The 17,468-nt window shown below is 55.4% G+C and overlaps 1 protein-coding gene across 1 annotated transcript in view; it reads left to right on the plus strand.

The window, feature by feature from the left end:
- Window positions 1–15,747, plus strand: part of SNTA1 (syntrophin alpha 1) — a 66,750-nt gene extending 51,003 nt beyond the window's left edge. The window contains exons 3-8 of the mRNA XM_054045560.1: window positions 1,098–1,299; window positions 3,989–4,196; window positions 6,610–6,740; window positions 11,596–11,792; window positions 13,287–13,474; window positions 14,807–15,747. Of these exons, the coding sequence (XP_053901535.1) occupies window positions 1,098–1,299; window positions 3,989–4,196; window positions 6,610–6,740; window positions 11,596–11,792; window positions 13,287–13,474; window positions 14,807–14,899 (1,019 nt within the window). The 3' untranslated portion in view covers window positions 14,900–15,747. The remainder of the gene's footprint in view (window positions 1–1,097; window positions 1,300–3,988; window positions 4,197–6,609; window positions 6,741–11,595; window positions 11,793–13,286; window positions 13,475–14,806) is intronic.
- The last annotated feature ends 1,721 nt before the right edge of the window (window positions 15,748–17,468 follow it).

The raw sequence follows: 17,468 nt of genomic DNA on the forward strand, positions 1-17,468 counted from the left end.
TGCTTGGATAGGTGAGGCATATGCTGCCCTGCTCTGATGGTCAGATGGGGCCAAGCGCAGGGCTCGGGATTCTTCCCTAAGCCAAAGAAAACACAGTTTGTTTCTTCGGGTGTGGGGGGAGGGAGGTCAGGGGAAGGAAAGAATGAAACACGCCAGCAGCCACAGCATGTGTTTCACTGCACGAGCATTGTGAGCGGTATTGTTATAGCCGTGGGTATTACTGTAGCTCTTAGGCGACCTAGTCACAGGTCAGGGCCTCATTGTGCTATTCTTCTAACATAAAGAGGCACATTAGCTATCTGTGTGTCTGTCTGTCCAATCAATAGCCAGAGCCCACTGGTGGCAGAAGCTAACGACACCTCCCTCCTCCCCACATGGACAAAAGGGAGCGCACATACTGCTGGGAAGGGTTAGCTCTGTCCCCAGGAGCCCGGATTGATGGGGGCAGACTGAGGTGGCTGGGGATCAGCCCCCCCGCTGGACTCCTGCTGCCAGCCAGCCTCCTCATTGAAGGGGGGGACTGTCACTCCATATGTGACCTCTCAGTCCTCATCCACAAAGGAAACCTGCCCAGTACCTTCGACGAGGAGCCTGGGAGTTTAAAATCATGGACCCCTAAACCCATGGACTCAGCAGAGACGCTGGTTTTATGTCTCATTACACCACCGTGTAACCTGCTAACTCTCCTTTATCCTGGGACTGCAGAGGTGTTCATCGGCCACTTCATTTGGAATGGTTTCTGGTAATGTGGTCATGTGCTGGGGATGTGCATTGTATTTGCTTTGGTGCTGAACCAGCGGCTGGGACAACAGAGGCTGAGTGTGATCACAGAGGCCAACCCCCGTCATTACAAAGGGGCCTTTGTCAGTGGGTGGCTGTGGGGCAGGGTGTGGCTGATGGGATTGCAAGGCCCGGGGAGCTCTGAGTGCCTGGGTACATTGGTTCTGCCGCCCCACGTCTATGGGGGTTCTGAGGCAGCTGTGCAGTTCTGCGCAGTGCAGGCGCTGGGGAAGCCCTGGAGGGGGGCAGTGAAGGGAAGTGCACTGAATTGGGAGGGATTTGTTCCATTGGCCCCTGTGTGTCTCTCTGCGTTCCAGTGAAATACATGAAGGAGATCTCACCGTATTTCAAGAACTCCTCGTCCGGGGCGACCGTCAGCTGGGACCCCTCGCCGGCTGTCTCCCTTCAGAAGCAAGCCTCACCCATCCTCTCCCTGCGAGACCTCAAGGAAGGGAAGAACATGCCCCTGAAAATGTGCTACGTGTCAAGGAAATGTCTCCCCAGTGACCCAGAGAACAGGTAACCCAGCCCGTGCCCCTATTCACAGCACGACCCCGCAGGCCCCCCGGTGCTCTCTGCCCAGGGGACTGTGTCCCACTCGAACCCATGGCAGGGGACTGCCCCTGGCTGGAGTAGGGATTGGCAGACTTGGCCCTTGTTTAGATGGTCTCTCAGGAATAGCTAGGGAGGAGCTGGGGGAGTGGACGGATCATCCCCCCCACACACACACTTGATGACTGCAGATCTTCAGCTGTTCTCCTGGCAGCCCAACATGGGCCAGTGTGGCCAGGCTGCATGTGCAGTCCCCAGTGAGTCCTGTCCCTTGCCATGCGGGGCCCATACAGTCAGTGTTCCTGGCCTCTGGCCTCACCCAGCCCTTCAATGTGCTGTGCTCGACAGCCGCCCTGGCACACAGCTGGCGAGGATCCCACTGAAGTCACTGTAAATCCAGAGTCACTCCTGTGAAGTCAGTGGAGCCAGGCTGGTGTGATCCGATCTGAGGGAGATCCCAGGGATTGCACTCGAGTGGGACAGTGCCCTTGGCCCTTGGTTTCTCGTGGACGGAGACCCAAGTTTTGCTGTGCTCTAGGCTCTATCTTTTCATTTCTAAAATGCAGCCACCATGGCCGCATGTGGCCACCAGGGGATTTTTCTGTGGCCACGACATCTGGGCAGAGATGTGGGGGAGGGGCAAAACAGTTGCCCCTCCCTGCAGAGTCTCCCTGTTGCTCCTGGATGTGCTGCCTTGGTGTTGCTGGTGCCACCAGCAGGGGATCAGCACCACGTACCGGGCAGCCTCCCAGAGGCTCCAGGCAGCGCCTCTGCAGACTTGTGGGACCCGTATGTGTGCTTGCTGGGGGAGGAACCTTCAACTCCGCAGGCAGCTGGTGAGTTCCCAACTCGCCTTCCTGGGGGCTGAGAGGCTCTGGGGGCAGGCTTCAGGCTCCAGCTTGCTGGGGCTCCAGGAGTGGGCTTTGGGCTTCAACGCCCCTCCCTCCCTGGCTTCAGCCCCGGGGCTCTGGGCTTCAGCCTCCCCACTCCCACCCCACCTTGGCTCTAGCCACAGGGCTCCAGTGGCGGGCTCTGGGCCTCAGCCTGAGGCGGTGGGGCTCCTGCTTAGAAAAATGGTCAGAGCGGCCTCCAGCAAGAGTTGGTGGCCGTACTCTAAGGCCACCAAACAATTTGTTACGAGAATCCCTAGCAGATGCTTTTCTGTCTGCCCAGCTAATGGGCAGAGACCAGCGTGTGTAGGTGTGGGGTCTCTCTGGGTAATGCCTGAGAGGGGACACCCTTACACAGGATACAGTCCAGGAGAATGAATGTGCTGCTGCCATTAAACGCACACAAATGCACAGCAGAAGGAAAGTCATTAGCACGGGCAAGCCAAGGGTATTGTGGCCCTGCATCTGCTGGGCTTGTTCCAGACTGCAAAGAAAAATCAAGGAGAACTAATAAACTGTCCCAACCCCCTTGGAGCACCCCGCCTGCCCATTGCCATGGGGCTCACGGGAACCCTGGGCTCCTACTAGCGAGCGGGTGGCCCAGTGGTTGAGCTGGTGGCCTGGCACTCAGTAGACCAAGGTTCAGTGCCAGCCTCTGCCACAGACTCCTCGGGTAAATCCCAGTCACGTGTGCCTCAGTTCTTGCCTGACCGTGAGGTGCTCTGGTGACGGGCTCTGCAGGTACGTGGGACAGACAGCCTACAACTCAGGGGCCTTTCACGCTGGGCTTTAGCTTCAAACCGCTGCTGTTGCCCTAACTGTTGAGTTCTTGGATGTTAGTGATGGGCTGGGTAGGAAGCAGCCGGAGCCGTCACTTCCCAATGGCTGGGGGTGAGGCTGGCGCTGAGGAGAAGAGCTGCCTGTTGGGAGTGTCCCGCTCATGTTAGCCCGTCTGGCCCAGCCGAGTGCTAGGAGCAAGGCTTGAGTCTCTGGGCTGGGCTGGTTACTCCCAGGGGTTTATTCCTGCTGGACAAGGAGCCAGTGGGAATGCAGGAGAAAATTCAGCTTTTTTGCCCTTTTATTGATCAACATTTTCATCAAATCTGACTCAATTGTCTCCCTGCCCTGGCTGACACACCTGACCCACCCCTGTCAGCTGGGGCCGTTGCCAGCGGGGTCCTTCCCCTGTGTTACGCAGGGGAGTGATTGGTCACATCAGCCATGGCATGTCGAGTCTCCTCTCTGATTGGCTTAGTGAGCAGAAAAACAACCCCGAGCAATGAGCCCTTTCGGGCTCATGCTCCTGCGCGGTGTCCCAGCACCCAGCATCATCCCCAGCGCGTGGCAAAGAACGTGGCTTCTGAATTCACTTGCCGTCTGAGCGAATACAGTCCGTGGTAACGGCAGTCCCTTTTGGCTGGGAACGTGGCCCTGGGGGGATTCCTAGGCCTGTGTCTGGTACAGGTTTAGGCTGATTGCCCCTGTGCACTGTGCTGCTGCCTGACGCTGAAGGCGCGTGGGCAGCAGTAGAATGGGGTGGCTGACTGGTCTGCAGTTTGCATATATTCCTGCCATCAGTGCAGCGCAGCTAGAGACGTCAGCACTTCAGGTCACTGCAAGGCAGAAGCTGAAGCCCTGGACTCTGCCAGGAAAGCGTGAACTGGAGCAAACCCAGTTGCCTCCTGCTGCACCAGCTACGTGTGCTCCATCCCGCTGCGCAGATCCTGGCCACAAACCAGCCCTGCCGGGGGGCTCCTTCTTCACAGGTACCTGGAAGTCTGTTCGGCGGATGGGCGGATTCCCCTCTTCCTGAGAGCGAAAGACGAAGTGACTGCCCAGTCCTGGTTCAACGCCATTCACACCAACGTCAACGCCCTGGTGCCCAGAGTCAAAGAGGAGCTGAGAGCCCTGCTGGCGGCAGCCGGCGTTGCAGGGAGCAAAGAGATCAAGCACATCGGCTGGCTCACTGAGCAGGTAGCCTGGCCTTTCGGGTGTGTACGGTCCTTTGGTGCCGAATTGTACTGCTGCTAAGAGATTGCACATGCTTCGCCTCACAGCTCTGGCCAGGCAGCTCAGCCCTTGTCACTAGCACCCTCTGTGCTTCCCACTGTTCTCCCACAGCTCTGCCAGTGAACCGCAGTCCTGACCTGCAGCTCCCGCCCCTGTTATTCCAGCCCCGGGCCCCTCACAACTCTGGGGATGCCCTTCATTCCCATCCTGCAGCCCCCTGCTATTCCAGTCCCAATCCCCTCAACGCTCTGCTAATGTCCCTCACTCCCAACCCACAGCCCCCTGCTAGTCCAGTCCCAGGCCCCTCACAGCCCTGCCAATGCCCCTCACTCCTGACCTGCCATCCTGGTATTGCAGTACTGTCCTGTTACTCCAGTACAGGGTCCTCAACAATGCTCTGCTGATGCACCCAGTCCTGGCTTGCCACATGCACTGTTATTCTACTCCTGGGGCACTGCACAGGTAGTCAGGTGCATTTGGGGATTGTGGCTGCTTTCCTCGAAGCATCTTGTCAGTGCGGGAGACAAGGCTTGTGCCAGCCAGTGCCACTGACTTCAGTGGTATTGGATGGCAGGAAGGATCATGCCCAGTGGCAGGCTCCGTGCGTCAGTGGTGTGATCTGGGGTGGCCGTCTGCAGGATATTGGACTAGCAGGACATGCTCAAAGGCACTAAGCCAGAGGGGCTGGATGTCAGGGGGTCTGGCAGGAGGTGAGTATCAGAGTAGAGGCACTAATGGCCTGTTCTGGAATGGCACCTCCTACAGCTCTGCTATGCTGAGGGGCTCAGTTCACTGCATACAGATTGTGGTTCTCTCCAGAGTGGTCCAGGATGAGGAGCTGCTGGGGGCCAGGGTGGGAACAGCATTGCCTAGCACAGGGCTGGGAGCCTGAACTCCTGGGTTCTCTTTCTGGCTGTGCCACAGAGTCACCATGTAATCCTGGGCAACTCTGCACTTCAGTTTTGAGACCGGAAAGGTGAGTGGAGGGCCTGACTCTGATCTCAGTTACACTGGGGGGAGGCAGGCGTCACTCCTGCATCCAGCACGTATCCCAGGCTCTGCAGAGTGAGCCACAGAGCGCTTCCCCCTTGCAGCAGGTAAGTGATTGGCCTTGTTTGGCAGGTGGGGGAAGCGAGAGTCGAGATGAAATGCCTTGTCCAAGGTCACAGGCATCCTACTGCCCACCCCAGGGCTCAGTCCTCCGGGCCACGCTGCCTCTTGCAGGCCCCGTGCTGCCCTGGAAAGCTGCCCTCTGTAACGTTAGACTGGCCCATGCCACTCGGCGACACGGCACTCTGCAAGCGCAAGGGGTTGTTATTTCCTGCTTTCTGGGAGTTGAGCCTCTGGCTGCTTTCAATCGGGGAGGGGTCGCGTAGCCCTCGTGCTGGCCGGGATCTGCTGAGTTTACACAGAATCTCATTTTCTAACACAATGTTCATTGTTGTTTGAATGCCTGGGCGGGGAGGCTGCTGAGCCGGAGCCTCGTCACCCCACTGGGTGCTCGCCCGAGGCCAGCGCGGGGAGGGAGGGAGAGGAGGGGGTTTTTGTGTTGCTCCAGGAGTTTAATCTGAGCCCAGTCGTTCTGGGCCGTGAGGCAGGGAGGAGCTGGCTGGGTGCTCAGTGCAGGGGAGGGGGCGGAGGAGAGGCACCAGCAGACATCGTGCGGTGGCGTAAGTGAAAGGCGCATGAGCTGGTGCCTCTCCGTCCGTGCCCTGGCAGATGGACGTATTCACGTCACCAAGACCACTGCAGCCGTGGGCCCGACTGGGCCCCCAATAGGCGTCTCAGAGAGAGAGAGGCCAAGCAGTGGCCAGGCCCTGGAGCCGGAGCAGGCCAACGTTGAGGTAGCTTGGCAGGAAAGCCCATGCTCTAGACCTCCGGAGAGAGTTTGGCTTCTCCGGGCTGCCAGTCCCCAGCCCAGCACGCACGACAGACCCCACCATCGTGGCTGCACTCCCTGCTTGGAGGGAGGTTTGCTGGGTTCCGGTTTGGTCTCATGTTCCTTGCTTTGCTCACGCTGTGCGGTGGGATGGAGGCGTTTGCTGAGTTCTCTCCTCATTGGCTCTGACACTTCTCTGCCCCTGTCCTGGCTCCGAGAAATGCCCTTTCCACTCACTTAGCACTAGCCACCAAGCCCTGGCCTGGGGCACTGCCCCTTCAGTGGGGCATTGTGGGAAACAGCCTGTCCCCTCATTCCTGCCCCCCCTCCCGGCACTCCTTGACCAGTGGGCTCCCTCCCTTCCATTCCCCTGTACCCACTCTGTACAGCCTCGCCCCACTCACAACAGGGGTCCCTCTGGCCAGGGGGAAGGGAGCTCTCCTCTGAAGACGCCCTCTGCTCTGGGGCCCATTTAATCACGTGCCCTCTGTTTTCCAGCTCCCCAGTGACAGGACGAAGAACATCCTCACCATCCTCACGGAGAAGGATCTTCTGTTCTACGGCAGCCTCCCACAGACCAGGGATGCCCTGAATAAGCCAACCCACAGCTACCCTCTCATCGCTACCAGGTGCCATGAGCCAGCTGGCTGCACTGCCTCACGCTGTAGTGCACTGGTGCAGGGAGCCGCCCTGCCTTAGCCAAGCAACGTGTGCTGGGACAAAGCCCCAGGCAGTCACCACCCAACAAGCCTTTGCTTTTGTCTAGCACCTTTCATCACTAGATCTCTAAGCTCGGGCAGTGCTATTAGTCCCATTTTCCAGATGGGGAAACTGAGGCAGAAAGTGGGGAAGTGACTTGCCCAGGTCATGCAGCCGGCCAGTGGTAGAACCACCGCCTCTGCTCCTCATCTGGTCCATTACTGGAGCTATTTTGCCCCACATAGGTGACAGATTTGTCAGCAGTAAAAGGGTTGGTTGTCCCCATGGCAGCACCACAGCCAGTTAGGCCTGGAGTGTGGTTTGCGGTGTTCAGTGCTGGGAGGGGTGAGTTTGGGGACGGGCTGAGTGTGTTCATGGGGGCTTCAGGCATGGCCAGTGGGGCTGGTCACGGAGCCCTGGAGCCGTGATCCTTGGGCGCAGTGTCACGGATCAGTCTGAATGGCCACAATCTGTGGGACTGGCCAGGTCTTGCTTGAAGGTCCAGATTCAGACAAGGCCTGAACAGCAAAGCAAAGTGGAGCAGAGACCTGGGTTTGGGTTCGGTGTGAAACCAGCAAGGGGTGACTCAGGCTGTGGCCAGAAGTGGGCCATGTTAGAACTGGTTAGTGCCAATGAAGCAGAGTTAACTAGCGCCATTGTGAATCTAGGGGGACCTTCCCCAGATGTGTGTGCTGGGGGTAGGCAGTCAGATCCCCATAGTGTTTGGCATTGAGCTCATGTTTCTGGCAGCTGTGTGCAGGCTGGGGCAGCTGTCAGCGTCTGACACTTTGCTGGTGGCAGATCAGTTCCTCAGGAGGCGCTCGGAGCAGGATGGTGCAGCGTGACAGCCTGGATTACCAGCTGATCCCTTCTCCTACGCGAGAGAGCGCACCAGGGCTTAGGCCAGGGTTTCTCAAACAGGGGTTGCCGCTTGTGTAGGGAAAGCCCCTGTTGGGCCCGGCTGGTGTGTTTACCTGCAGGTCTGGCTGATTGCGGCTCCCACTGGCCACGGATCGCTGCTCTGGGCCAATGGGAGCTGCTGGAAGCAGCGGCCAGTAAGTCCCTCGGCCCGCGCTGCTTCCAGCAGCTCCCATTGGCCCAGAGCAGCGATCCACAGCCAGTGGGAGCCGTGATCAGTCGGACTTGCAGACCGGGCAGGTAAACACACCAGCCCGGCCCGCCAGGGACTTTCCCTACACAAGCGGCGACCCCTGTTTGAGAAATCCTGGTTTAGGCAGCTGGGAAACCAGGCAGCAAAGGTCGCTGTCCCGCTTTGGGATCCCTGCATCCCCCACAGGCCCCCTGGGATCTCCCCTCTCTCCCACCTGCAGAGGAGGGCTGGGAGCAGCTAGCGGGGCTCATTTGAGCATGACTCGAGACACTGCCCCCTCTGCAGGTGGTATCACTTCCCAGTCCCTCGCAGCTGGGAAGCCTCAGCTGGACCCCTGGAATAGGTCTCTGCGTAGCCTTCAGCCCACCAGCCGGCTCCACATTCCTCTGTGCAGCCGCATGGGGCATTCGCCTGCTAGGAGCCCGCATGCCTGCTCAGCAGCACCCACATGGCATTGCAGGAACATCTCTACAGGGTTCCAGAGCCCAATGGGCAGCAAGATCCATGTGACTTGTAGCCAGCGCTCCAAAATCTGCCCTCACTCCCGGTGCAGTGACACCACTTTCCCAAGGTTATGCTGCTCCCTGCTGGCCAGTTTCCTAAGCAGGAGTATTGGCCCAGATCCATTGATATCAGTGGAAGTTAGGAGCCTAAATCCCTTGAGGATCTGGGCCATTCTCCCTAGAGTAAAATGATGCAGCCTCTCAAACCCCAGAGTCAGCTCCCAGGATAATGGCTCCCTGCTAATGCAAGTCCTTCCCCGCCGATATGGTATCGCCGAAATGAGCTAAAGCACAGAGCACGGCAAGGCCTCGGTAACGCTCTGCAGTCCGCTGTGTGTGGAGTCTCCTTTGTGCTGCCAGAATGAGTGATAATCATTTCTTCCGGGAGCCGTGTTCTCCCTCCAGGGGCTGTTAGCCTAGGGAGCCACAAACAAATCTTCACTTCCTGCTTAAAACATTCCCAGCCTGGGCACTTGGGTGTGGAAGGCAAGGGGGACCAGAGCGACCCTGGGCTTAAGTGTCTTGTCGAGCGGGTGAGAAAAGAGAACAGAAAATCATTACTGGACCCTAAGGGAGAGAAACAAAGTGTCTCCCACCAAGTGACCGTGTAATGGGGGACTCAGGGTTTGGGACAGGGGATAGAACAAACCCAGCAGGTTTAGGAGCTGGAAATGCTACCAGAGGGACAGCAGTGAGAAACGGTGCATCTTAGACCTCTTCCCCTGGTCTCCACTCAGTAACCCCGACCTTGGCCGCACCTGCCTTTTTTTTTAACTACAGTAACTCCTCATTTAACGTTGTAGTTATGTTCCTGAAAAATGCGACTTTAAATGAAACGATGTTAAGCAAATCTAATTTCCCCATAAGGATTAATGTAAATAGGGGGGGGGGTTAGGTTCCAGGGAATTTTATTTTTGCCAGACAAAAGGCATTATGTACATTTTAAACAATTTTAAACAAACAATTTAATACAGGTACCGACTTTGCCAGGGGCGAGGGGCTTAACTCTTGGTCCGCCCACTGCACCCCTTCCCCCAAACCCTCACCCTTAACCTGACTCTTTCTGCCCCTTCCTTTACTCTGCACAACATGTCCTCGCTCCTCCCCTCCTCCCCCCCCCCCCGCCTCTTGAACACTGCAAACCAGCTGATTGCTGCGGGCAGGAGGCAGGGGAGGGAGGGGGAAGGCACTGGTCTGCTGGCGGCCGGGAGGCACTGGGTGTGTGTGTAGGGGAGCTGATGGGGGGCTGCCAGGCCACCCTGATACAAGTTGTGCAATGCTGTCTTATACAGTGAGACTAGACCTGTCACTGTCCCCGTCTGTATCTAGTCAGGGTCACTCTCAGGCATTCACTGAGAGTTTGGGAATGCAGCCAGGGAATTAAGGTGGGCCAGGGTTTTGAAAGGGGACTAGTGATTTAACTGTCCAACTTTTGTCAAGTCAAAGGGGCCTGATTCTCAGAAACTGAACACGCCCCCTCGGCCAGTCACACCACTTGCATGTAAAAAAAATGAAAGCACGTCTCTGACATTTGTTAAAAGTGCTGCTCATTTTAAGGTTTGCGAAACCCTCGCGCTTTATTAGGGATTCTGCATCTGGGGCCTAAGCCATTGCTGAGGGTTGTCACTTGGCCATAAAGGTTCCTGGAATTTCAGTTAATGATTCCACATTTCTGAAATCCAGCCAGATGGAGTGACTGCGAGGGTGTCTGGGTGGGACAGAGGCAAGTGCCCCCCAGAGAGGAGCGCTCATGAGGTACCAGGGGCAGGGCCGGCTCCAGGGATTTGGCCGCCCCAAACAGCCAAAAAAAAAGCTGCGATTGCAATCTGCAGCGGCAATTCAGCGGGAGGTCCTTCGCTCCCAGCAGGCGTGAGGGACCGTCCGCCGAATTGCCGCCGAGTAGCTGGACCTGCCGCCCCTCTCCGGAGCGGCCGCCCCTCTCCGGAGCGGCCGCCCCAAGCACCTGCTTGCCAGGCTGGTGCCTGGAGCCAGCCCTGACCAGGGGCCCAGAGAAGTCAGTTCCTGTGTATCTCAGCAATACTCTAGCAACGGGGGCTGGTGTGGAGAGAGAGATGTACATGGTGCTGCAGTGGCCTCTGCTGGCAGATATGTCATATTGCAGGGACAATGAAAATGTGTGAAATCTGGGACCATTTGAAAGGGGAGCACCAAACCCGAGCAAGCATGGAGCGTGTGCTTGAAGGGCTCTGCTTGCGTAGAGTTACAGTGCCAATGCCCCACTGCGTTCCGGGGAGACAGAGCCTGTGTGCACATCGCACGCCCCTGCACTCTCTCCCAGTGGAGGGCAGCCCGGTATTGTTACAGACAAGTTTGCAGTGTGGAATAGAAGGGGCTGAAGGTTTCCCTCTTCCCCCAAGACATTTTAGGCCTCACACCTTTTGCAAACCCACTTGCATGTGAATCGTTTTTCATTCCTTCACCAGACAAACCTCAGCCAACCCAGGTTGGTGCTGGATGGGACCAGGGTACGGAAACCCTGACACCAGCTCCAGCAGGGGCCAGCGGGACTGGAGCTCAGCTGCTGGGCTGGCAGTCAGGACACCTGCATTTCCTCCCAGGCTCCGCCCCAGACACCCTGTCCCATCCCTTCTCAGAGGGCAATGGGAGGGGGGGTTCGTTGCCATGTGTGAAGTGCTTTGAGATCCTAGGTGGAAGGTGCTAGAGAAGGACAGAGCATCGTGAACTGTCATGAGCGAATCCAGGTTACATTTCAGATTCCACCCCATGTGAAGCAGAGCAAGGAAACCACCAGCATGAAGTGTGGAAGAGCTCTGCCACCTTACCGAGAGTGTCTGTACTTCTGGCCCCCGTGAGCGCAGTGTCCGAGCACCTGCCAATCAGTCACATGGGCCCCCCTCACATTTACCAATGGGGAATCAAGGCAGCGGCCAGATCCTAACTCCCCTGGGAATCCGTGGAAGTTAGGCACCTGAACACCTGTGAGGGTCTGGGCCAGAGGGATTAAGTGACTTGCCCAGGAAGCAGGTGGCAGAGAAGATCTCCTGCAGCTGAGGCTAGCGCTCCAACCACTAGGCCACACTTCCTGGACAGGTGGTGGTGCTCTCTCCATTGCACTAGTGGACAGTGGTGCTGGGGGTTCTTTGTACGATTGCATTTCACGCTAACCAGTCTTCTGCTCACCTTCTGTAGGCTTGTGCACTCTGGCCCATCCAAGGGCTCCCACCTCTACGACTCTGAACTCTCCTTCGCCTTGCGGACAGGAACCAAGAAGGGGGTGGAGACACACCTGTTCAGCGTGGAGACACACCGGGACCTGGCGATGTGGACGCGGATGCTGGTGGATGGCTGTCACAGTGCGGCCGAGTTCACGCAGGAAGTCTCAGCGGGTCAGGAACTGGGGAGGCCGTGGGAGGCGAGTGTCAGGAGGAGGGAGGGAGGCAGAGACTTGCCTGCAAGGGTTAGGCAGTGGGGGGAGGGAGGCCAGACCCCCCCAAAGGCAGAGCTCTGCCCGTTCTCACAGGGATCCTCTCCTCGCCATCTGCTGGGGCTCAGAGTGAGTCCGAGTGAGTAGCATAGGGCACTGGCCTCCCCCCATTGGGAATTGCTGGTGTCGTGAATAGTGATATTCTGTGGGGCGAAGGGGGCGCCAAATACCATAGCACAAGGGGTATGGCCAGTGGGCAGTGGGCAGTGGTATACATGGCAATGGGTACCTGGCAGGGGGCGAGTGGGGGGATCTGGAGGGAGGGACACAGGAGTGGGAGTAACACTCCTCAGGGAATGCCGAGGTCTGGTGCTATAACACAGGGAATATTCGACGGCCAGGCTGGGAAGAGCCTGCCAGCTTCAGCTCAGGAGCTGGGCATCGTGCAGCGAGCACCCAGCCCTATGTGGGCATCCGTGGTGAACCACAGCGTGGCTTGCTGCCTGCCCTGCCCAGGTCTAATCAGAGACATGCAGACAATTCCTCCAGGCCCCCTGGTCTCTGAGGGTACGTCTATACTTACCCGCTGGTTCGGCGGCAAGCAATCGATCTTCTGGGATCGATTTATCGCGTCTTGTCTAGATGCGATAAATCGATCCCGGAAGTGCTCGCCGTCGACGCCGGTAATCCTGCTCCGCGAGAGGAGTACACGGAGTCGATGGGGGAGCCTGCCTACCGCGTGTGGACCCGTGGTAAGTACCTTTAAGTTCGAACTAAGATACTTTGACTTCAGCTATGTTATTCACGTAGCTGAAGTTGCATATCTTAGTTCGAACTGGGGGCTTAGTGTGGACCAGCCCCGAGAGAATCAAGTGCAGGCAAGGCTGCCCCAGGCTGAATCCAGCCACAGCCCCGCCCAAGTGGGATTTGCTGGGAGAAGAAGATGGGATGTGAAAGTGTCCAGCTGACAGGGTGGCAAAGCAGCACTCGGGACAGAGGCAAGAGAGAGCCCTGGGGAGGAGACTGGCTGGGGCAGGCACGTTTCAGAGTTGGCTTTGGCTGATGGAGTTGTAACTTTGCAACACACGGTGGGCCATGTCTGCCGCCTGGCTCCACGCAGGGCAATGGAGCTGTGCCACTCCCCACCAGCAGAGGCTCTCGGTTTCACCCCACACCTGGGGATCATCAGTGATATCAGCTTCACTTCGTTCTGAGCTTGCGGGGCAGTTTGCCCAGCTGGAAGCCAGTGGGGGCCGTTGTCCCATGTACCCTTCAGGGCCGCATTTCACCTGGCCCTCACCACTGAGTGAGGTTCCAACCCCAGCTGCCCCAAAGTGCCCTATAATGAGTAGCAGCTCCAGGCCCTGCACCCGGAGGGCTGTAGGAGCAGAGGAGACTTCAGGGGGAAAGGGAACACTGAACCTGGGTGATGCCATTCTGCCCTGGTCTCTTTCAGCCTGCACATGGAATGGGCGGGACTGCACCTTGTCCATCCACATCGACAAGGGCTTCACCATCTTCACCACAGAGCCCGGCATCAGCAGGACCATCCTGCTGCAGCAGCCCTTTGAGAAGCTGCAGATGTCCTCTGATGATGGGGCTAAGATGCTCTACCTGGACTTCGGCAGCGCAGAGGGAGAGATTGTGCGTTGGCTTGGTGCTTTGCTTGTTTGCTGAGATCGCCTGCTGCATGCTCCCTCCGGGACCCCCAGGAGGAGGAGGGAGGGGTCAGCGGCGTGTGGGTCCTCTGACAAGGGGTCATGGGAATGTGGCTCCATCTCAGAGGGCAGGCACTGCTCAGGCAATGGGCAATGCAGGATCCTTACACTCTTTGAAGAAAAGATAAACCAAGCTGGTAGCATTCAGGGCTGTCAATACCTCCACCAGGCACGGAGTGCAGCGTAGGGAGTAGGTACTGGGTGGGCTCAGGGACAGAGGGATGGGTGGTCAGACCCATATTATGTCTAGAAAGAGATGAAAGGAACGAGGAATGGATCCTGGGCTGGAGTTTTGTTCCTTTAAAACGTTGCTCTGTGTGGGTTCTGATGGGGCCAGATCCTGTCGGGCAGGGCAGCAGGTGAGTGCAGCATGCAGCTTAGAGTGGTGCTGGGACAGCAAGCAGGCTGTTGCCAGAAATCCCCGCAGGCTTCAGCTCCCCATGCCTGGGTTCGTTGCTGTGAAACGAGGCAGGCGGTGTCATTTCCAGCCCCCTGGGTGTACACATGCGCACTCCAAGCGAGGTAGCGCACTAACCATGGTCATGTAGCCATGGCAGGCCAGGTTCACTAGCCTGAGCGTCATCCCATCGGAGACTCCATGCACGCACTCGGGGGGCTCCCCACCCTGCTGCTGCAGCTACACTCCAGCTCACTGAGACCTCGCTCCGGTGTGTCTGCCTCAGCTGGAAACCACACCTCCAGCTCCAGTGTAGATGTACTCACAGTGATTTCAGACCCTTTCCTTCCACCTCACATTAATAGCCAATAGCAAGTAGCACCAGCCAGCCCTGTTCACAGTCTCACCCAGATGCTTCGATGGGTATGTCTACACTGGAATTAAAAATCTGCAGCCGGCCCGGGCCCGCTGACTCCTGCTCGTGGGGCTCGGGCTAAGGGGCTGTCTCACTGCGGTGTAGATGTCCGGGCTCGGGCTGGAGGCCAGGCTCTGTGAGTGTCCCAGGCTTGGCCTACGTCTACATCCCAGTTAAACAGCCCTGCAGCCCAAGCCCTGCGAGCAAGGGTCAGCTTGCAGGGCCGGCCGCGAGTTTTTAATTGCAGTGAGTCTGAGCTCTGCTCTCCCCTGGGAGACAGCGTCTGGGGAGGGTGGTGAAGCAGCTAAAGAGAAATCCCTGCTCCTGGGCTCTCGCCCCGCCCACGTGACTTCACGGACATTTCACCCCCAGCCTCCACCTGCAAAGCGGAGGCTGAGAGGGCTGAGCAGAGCACTGATCATTGCAAATATTTCCCTTTATTACAGCAACTGGACCTTCACTCCTGCCCCAAAACCATCGTCTTCATTATCCACTCATTCCTATCTGCCAAAGTGACCCGGCTCGGGCTGCTGGCATAGGGATCCAGAGAGAGAATTCGAACCCCACAAGATCTATGCACTATGGCAATTCCCTCCTGGCCAACGCCAAACGAAAGCCATTCAGACAAGATGCGAATGACTGGGTAACACAGCCACAGCCAAGGAAAACCACTCAATGTCCAGGACACCTGACATAATCCCTGTCACTGCTGGGTCTGCCTCCTGCCAGCAACGAGACAGAAGGCTCTGCTCCCAGCCCGTTTGTAGTGGGCGTTCTCTGCAGCGTCACTCAACAGCTAACGACATTCCCACTTTGACAGCAGCACTCAAAACAAGCTTGAAAAATACCCAGGCAAAACAAAACACCCCCCCAGATACACTGTCACTCTAGTGCCTTGTGAGATGATATTTTCTGTACAAAGAATCAGTTTGTATCAATGTTTTATATTTATATAGCTCGGTTCAAAGGCTCCCCATATTTTAAACCCCCTTTATCATAAAAAGAAGCTGTAGATTAGATACTTAAACAAACATCTCTGTTCCCCAGAGGCCCATTTTGGAAACAACTGGTCTGGAGACCTGAGCCAACTTTGTATTCTTTTGACAGATGTGAACTAGAGAGTATGAAGTATATTTGCTGATTTATTCAACTCTGTAACTAGTTAGAAGAGCCATAATTTAAAACCCTTTTTATTCATTAGATTTGGATGGTTATTTTTCTTTTGCTAACTCCCAGCCCCTTGATAATTTTATTTTTTGGTTTAATTTTTTGCGGAGGAGGGGCTGTCAGGTAGGGAGCAGGAAAACAATTTGTTTTATGAACCAAAAGTTCATGCATGAAAATCTTTTTTTTTCTTTTGTGAAATAAACATCACAACAATGCCGGACGATATTTGTTTCCTGATTTATGTTGAGTAGTAGCAATTCTGTATTTCAAGTCACAAGTGGTCTGATGCTTTGATTTAATTTTGCCAAAGGATGATGTGAAAGGGAGCCAACAGGACTGATTGGTTCTGACTGGAGAGGATCGAAACAATAGGAGAAAGTTCTGCAATAATGTCATTGACTTTTTTCAGACTTTGAAATTCTAGCAACGTTCATCGAAACTCAAAACATTTCAGCTTGCTCTAGATTTGATAGGAAGAGACATTTCAGCAGAGGGGACATTTCTGATTTTAACATTACTGGTCCTATTTAGGATTTGGGAAGAAGGATTAGTTGCTCTGATTGTATTGTAATTGCTGTGCTCTGCTAATCTTTTTTCTCTTAGGCTTTGGCCCCATGGAGCTTGCCCAGACCTTTTCTTTATGGGCAAACGTGGGTTTTGTAATGAATAGTTGTAACTCTACTATCTTGGGCTGACTTCTTGTCCAGCCTGCCAAGCCAAGCAGTGTTAGACATGGCTATCCTTGGATGGGAGAACCCTGGAGAGCACCCAGGTGCTGTTAGTGGCTCTTTACATGATGTCCTTGTCTCTGAACCAGTGGCACATCATAGTGTTTGGGTGTGCTGGAGGCATTGTCTGTTGCTTGTGACAAGAGAAGTGGTTCACCTGACCAAAAAGGGGAAGAGCGTCTTTGTAGCCAACTCACCAACCTAGTGAGTAGGGCTTTAAACTAGCTTCAGAGGGGACGGGCTACAGAAGCCCACAGGTAAGCCCCAAAAATGCAACCTTAACAGAGGGCTAGATGTTGGGGGCAAGCGGGAGGTTTGGAGCGTGGAAAATTACAATAGGGTAACAGGATCAACAAGAGAGAAATCAATGGAGGAATCTGCTCAGCATCTTAGATGTTTATTCACAAATGCAAGGCTTGTAGGAAATAAACAGAAAGAACGGGAAGTATTAGCACATAAACTAAATGATGACTTAATTGGCATCTGAGAAACTTGGTGGAATAAGTCTCATTATTGGAATATTGGTATAGAGAGTCATGGTAGGGGTCTACTACAGACCACCACATCAGAAAGAGAAGGTGACTCGAGGCATTTCTAGAACAAATAACAGAAATATCCAAAACACAAGACCTGGTAGCAATGGGGGACTTTGGTAGGGGTCTACTACAGACCACCACATCAGGAAGAGAAGGTGACTCGAGGCATTTCTAGAACATATAACAGAAATATCCAAAACACAAGACCTGGTAGCAATGGGGGACTTTAACTACCCAGACATCTGGTGGAAAAGTAATATGGCAAAACACAAAATCTCCAGTAAGTTCTTGGAATGTGTTGGGGACAAATTTTTGTTTCATAAAGTAGTGGAAGTAACCAGGGGGGGCAGCCATTTTAGACTTGATTCTGACCAACAGGGAGGAATTGGTTGCAAATATGAAGGTGGAAGGCAATTTGGGTGAAAGTGATCATGAAATGATAGAATGCATGATTCTAAGGAAAGGAAGGCGTGAAAGCAGCAGAATAAGGACAATGGAGTTCAAAAAAGCAGACTTTAACAAACTCAGAGAACTGGTAGGTAAGGTCCCCTGGGAAGAAAATCTAAGGGAAAAAGTTGTTCAGGGGAGCTGGCTGTTTCTCGAGACAATATTAAAGGTACAACAGCAAACTATCCTGATGCAAAGGAAAGACAGGAAGACTAGTAAGAGGTCAATAT

Source organism: Malaclemys terrapin, chromosome 12, assembly GCF_027887155.1.
Source record: "Malaclemys terrapin pileata isolate rMalTer1 chromosome 12, rMalTer1.hap1, whole genome shotgun sequence".
Classification (NCBI taxonomy): Eukaryota; Metazoa; Chordata; order Testudines; family Emydidae; genus Malaclemys; species Malaclemys terrapin.